At 33.3% G+C, this 5,039-nt stretch overlaps 1 protein-coding gene across 1 annotated transcript; it reads left to right on the top strand.

Annotated features, from left to right (window-relative positions):
* Positions 1-349: 349 nt before the first annotated feature.
* Positions 350-3,897, top strand: LOC101895912 (larval cuticle protein 65Ag1). The gene is made up of 2 exons (XM_005185613.4): positions 350-467; positions 3,354-3,897. Exons 1-2 carry the CDS (start codon positions 456-458, stop codon positions 3,747-3,749), a joined length of 408 nt encoding a protein of 135 aa, XP_005185670.1. The 5' UTR covers positions 350-455; the 3' UTR covers positions 3,750-3,897.
* Positions 3,898-5,039: the final 1,142 nt, after the last annotated feature.

Genomic DNA, 5,039 nt, shown 5'->3' with positions numbered 1-5,039 from the left:
AGATAGTCAAAAAAATACGTTAAAAAATTTACTTGTTTCTCTCTGGTGCTGGCGCGGTTTTTTTTTCTTCTTCGGATGACAGAATACATGAGCGTAGTCAATTTTGTAAAATGAGTATCATTAAAATCATTATGTTGTTTGAATGCTGGGCGGATGCTAATGTGTTGTGCCATTATTATTAGTTGTTGGTGTTGTTGTTGTGCGTATGAGTTTTGTTTGTTTTTTTTTTTTTTTGGGTTTCTAAATCTTTAGAACCATCAAATGAGGCGATAATCAGCAGCAGCATAAAGGAAAGAGAGATGATAACCGAAACTCAGCTCAGCATCATCATCTGTATAATTTATCTTTATTTTGGTATAAAATGCTGGATTTCTGGATGTTGGAATTAAGTTTAGTTACGACATTCCGACAGTGAAGAAGATCTCGAAAAAAGTTAAAAATAAACAAAAATAAAAATGTTCAAATTCGTAAGTGACCACGAAATGTTGATATAATAAATTAGTTAATATATGTGTGCGATTGTGACAATAATGGTGCTAAAGTGTTATTGTAAATTAAATTTGACATTGAAGAAATATTTGGAAATATTTTGAATGAAGTTGGGGAAAGTAAATGGAATTAAGTGGGAGACCCCTTACATTTGTGAATAGTGATGTTTTTTCTTTGTCTTAAGTGCAAAAATGCATTTTGTTTTTTTTTTTTTTTTTTTCGATATGACAATTTTTTATTCATGTTTTTAATATTTGGCTTAATTACGTCAATAATAAATAATAAGATGATGGGAAGAATAATTAAAAAACGTGTATTTGATTAATTCTTGTATAACTTAAAATAAAATTTAATTGCGTCTTAATTCTCCTCGAATTTGTTGGCAAATATTTTTAATATTTTATTGAAAAACAAAACAATAACATAAAATTTAAAATTTCAAAGTTTTCAAAGGTCTTAAAAATTACCTGAAATTAGATTTTTTGTAATAACGTTAAATTGCAATAAAATTTCTCCAAAATAATTTGACATTTTTGAAATTTTGAAATCAAAGATTTTATGTCTAAAAATCCCTGTGAAAAAATATGATAAAACAAAATATACAACTTCAAATAATTTCAGTTGTCATCAAAGTAATCTGGAATTATAAATTTTCTTTAAAAAATTAAATAATTTTAAAAACCGATTGCTTCAAGTAAAGAAAATATGAACCATAAAAAATTAAGACAAGTTAAATATCATCAGTCGGGTTTGTCAATAGATATATAGCCTTAGCCAAAGTTCGCTTGAGTTTTGAATATTCAAATATTGATCCATTATTGGCACAGTTCCTTTGGAGCTGATCTTAGTCTGATATAAATGTAGAACGCGTCAGATTTAGACCACTTCCTTCACTTTTTATAACATATGTGCGGGGCCACACGTAGTGAACAGAGCTTTTCCTCTTCATCTAATACTGATAAATAATATTTGAATGTCCAACATTTAAAGAAAAATCGAATATTATTTCCAATTTTATGCAGCCCGATAAATTCCATCGGATCTCTGGTTGATGGAAATATTTATATATGCCAAGTTTGAAAAGAATCGCTGACATGTTTCGCATGTATATATGTATGAAAGATTTGGTTATTCAAAGAAGAGTTGGGCCGATATTTTCCATCTCCACACCGGAGCTTGAGTTAGTTTAAAGATTGAAATGTGTGAAATTTAAAGAGAATGGGATACTAATTTTGCATTTTATTAGAGTTTTAACTATTCAAAATGTATGACCAGAAGGAGTAGTCTGATATCCACCATCTTCACACCTGATCATGTGTTTATTAAAATAGAGAGATGTATGAAATTTGAAGAGAGTCGATAACTTTTTTCGTATTTTAGGGAAGTCATTATGGAAAATGTTGACCTGTTGTGAGGTTGGAACCAGAAGACGTGGGCCGATATCTACCATCTTCAAACCAGATTTATTGCTAGTAGAAGTATTGTGATGCGCCCAGTTTTGAAGAAATCGAATGCTCATTTCGCGTTTTATGAGCTTCATATTTATTCAAGATATTGACCCCTTTGTGGGGGAGATAAAAGATGTAGTGGTCTATTCCTACCAGATCTTGTCTTGTAGGAAATATTGAGATGTGCGAAATTTGAAGACAATCGGATTTTAAATATGGTCCCTTTATGGGGGAGGCACTTGGTGGACTGAAATTATCCATTTTCGCACCTGACTTCTCACTAATACAAAAATAAGGACTTTTAAGAGAGAGAAGGAAGGCAATTCCCACGTGATAATAAATATGTGATAATTTTTAGAAAATGTTGAAATGTGCATGATCCAAGAAGATCCATTTTTTTCAATTTTATGCGAAATCATAAATTCCGATAAATTTTAAGTTCGTACCATATTTCTGGTTGAGAGAAATATTTAGATATAGCAAGTTGTAAAGAATCGCTGTTTTTTCTCGAAATCTATGACAGATAAAATTAGTCAAAATTATGTCTCTTTGTGGATGAGGTACCAGAAGAAGTTCGCAGATATTTATCATCTTCACAACAGATCTTGTGCTAAAAAATGTTTGTATGTGATTTTTTGAAGATGGCTGGATGCTTATTTCGCTTTCTTTGAGAGTTTTGTTTTTCAAAATCTGGAAGCCTATGTGGGGTTCCCAGAAAAAATGTACGATCTCTACCATCTTTAAAGCAGATCTTGTGTTGATGGAAATATTGAGATGTACCAAGTCTGAATGGAATCGGATGTTAATTTCGCGTTTTATGAGCTTCATGGATATTAAAAAATTTGTCCATTTGTGGGGGAGGTACCAGTAGTAATGGTCCGATCTCTACCATTTTTATAACAGATCTTGTGTTGATATAAATATTAAAATGTGAAATTTTGAAAATTTCAACCTTTTGTATGGGAGGTACCAGAAGTAGTGGACCGATATTGCCATCTTCGAACGTGACCTCAATTTAATAATAATAATTACGATGTTCCAAGTCTGGACCTAATTGGATATTCCCTTCGATAGTTTTCGTGCGCACCAGCCAGACAGGCAGACGAACGGACGAACATCGTTAGATCGACTCCAAACGTCCTGAAACGGATTTAGTCCAAAGAGACCTGGGGTCTTAAACCGTTATTTCGAATGACCTCTGTAGCCATATAGCTAAGGGTATAAAAATAGATGGATACTGTCCTATTAAATATATTCCATATTTCTTAACCAAATATCCCAAAAAAAACATATGTTAATGAATGAAATCCTGTTGATTCGAAGCAACTTTCCTTAAAAATAGGCACACCATCTATTTTTCACTTTTGATATTTTCAACGAAAAATATTAACTCGAAACCCTTTTTATTTTTTCCAGATCTGCATCTTGGCTTTCGCTTCCTGCGCTTTGGCTGCCGCCATTGAAAGCACCACAGAAAAACGTGAAATCATTCCATTGGTCAAATACGAACGTGTCAACAATCCCGATGGCTCATTCCAATTCTCCTACGAAGGTGGCGACAAGTCATTCCGCGAAGAAACCGCTCAAGTTGTAGATGCCGGCACCGAAGACGAAGCCCTTGAGGTATCCGGTTCTTATCGTTACATCGATGAAGAGGGTCGTGAAATCGAAGTGCACTATACAGCCGGTAAGAATGGTTTCATTCCCGTCGGTACCAACATCTTGTCGGAGATCTCTGAAGGTGCCAAGGCTGCCGCTAAAGCTGCCGTCGAACAAGCCGAAGAAGAGAAAAGAAATGCTAAGTCTCATTAAGTGATCTGTTCGTCTGCATCTGAAAATGTACTCAGGGAATCAAGTCAATGTCATGTGAAATAAGTATTTTTTTATTGAACGGAATTTAGTTGTTATTGAAATTTGTAAATAAAGCTTTATAGTAGTTTAAGACAAATAAATTGAACAAGTGGTTGTGTGATTTTATTTAACTTGCAATCGCCGGCAGCGTTTGAGCATAAGGAGTCAGCATACCAATTAACTTCTTTGGCATTGGTGATAACTGAATTACAAAATATGGATAGAGAACCAATGTGACACAAATGGTAGGAAACACTGTGCAACACTTCATTTATTAACGATATTCCGACATTGCGAAATGAAAAAAGAAAAAAAGATGAGACGTGTATTTTGTTGTTTTTCCTATCTTATCAATTCTTGTTGTTATGAGTCCCAAATTTGCAAAAAAAAAAAAAACATTTTCAGGTTCCATATATCTTAAAACGCTTAATAATTTGATATTTTTGCCTCCAAAACCCATAACCAGAATATAGGATTTGAAGGCTATGGCTAAAATGGTTCCTTTGGACATGAAGCCCTCAAATTTTCAAATAAAGAAAAATGGCGAGATACGTGCTACCTTGTTCCACCTTATTGCGGTGTCAAAATGTTATTACCTCTGATAAAAAAAATACACATGTGAAATATTTAATTATCCTCCAAATTACTCCAATAGACTATAGTCCCTAATGTTATTATTCTGGCCAAAACTTTCATCTTTCCCTTTGACATCCTTGACATGCTCAATATTATCCCCAAATTTTCCCAAAGACAGTTAAAATTCTCCGAACAGTAACATACAATGAAAATTTTTGGGCAAAAGTTTTCGAAGTATAAAGAAGCCACAATATCAAATTACATCAGAAAAAATTCAAAATACAACTACAATCTTGAAAACACTTAAAGTACAACTTTTCAATAAAAGATTTAGGCATTGTTAATACAAATTGCGATGAAAATCTGTTGAAAAATGAAAGTAACACTTTCAATTTTAAACAAGTAAACAAAGGCTATAGTTGTGCGGACCGACCATGTGATACCCTACAACACTACAATATGTTAGAAACCCCCTGTCCCATGTCCCAATCGATTTTTGAAGATTTCGCTTTTGAAATTATGTCACGGAGCACTGCCCAGATATTAGCCTTAACATTTTGATCAGGGACATTTGACCAATATTTACGCACTCCGTCGTGCAGTTAGTTGTTGTGGTCCATTTTACAGCTAAATATAATCCAATGGTCATCCAAAATGCTAGGCTTCTTCGCTTTC

Source organism: Musca domestica, unplaced genomic scaffold (assembly GCF_030504385.1).
Source record: "Musca domestica strain aabys unplaced genomic scaffold, Musca_domestica.polishedcontigs.V.1.1 10, whole genome shotgun sequence".
Taxonomy (NCBI): domain Eukaryota; kingdom Metazoa; phylum Arthropoda; class Insecta; order Diptera; family Muscidae; genus Musca; species Musca domestica.
Note: the sequence above shows the minus strand (reverse complement) of the source record. Positions and strands in the feature narration are given on the sequence as shown.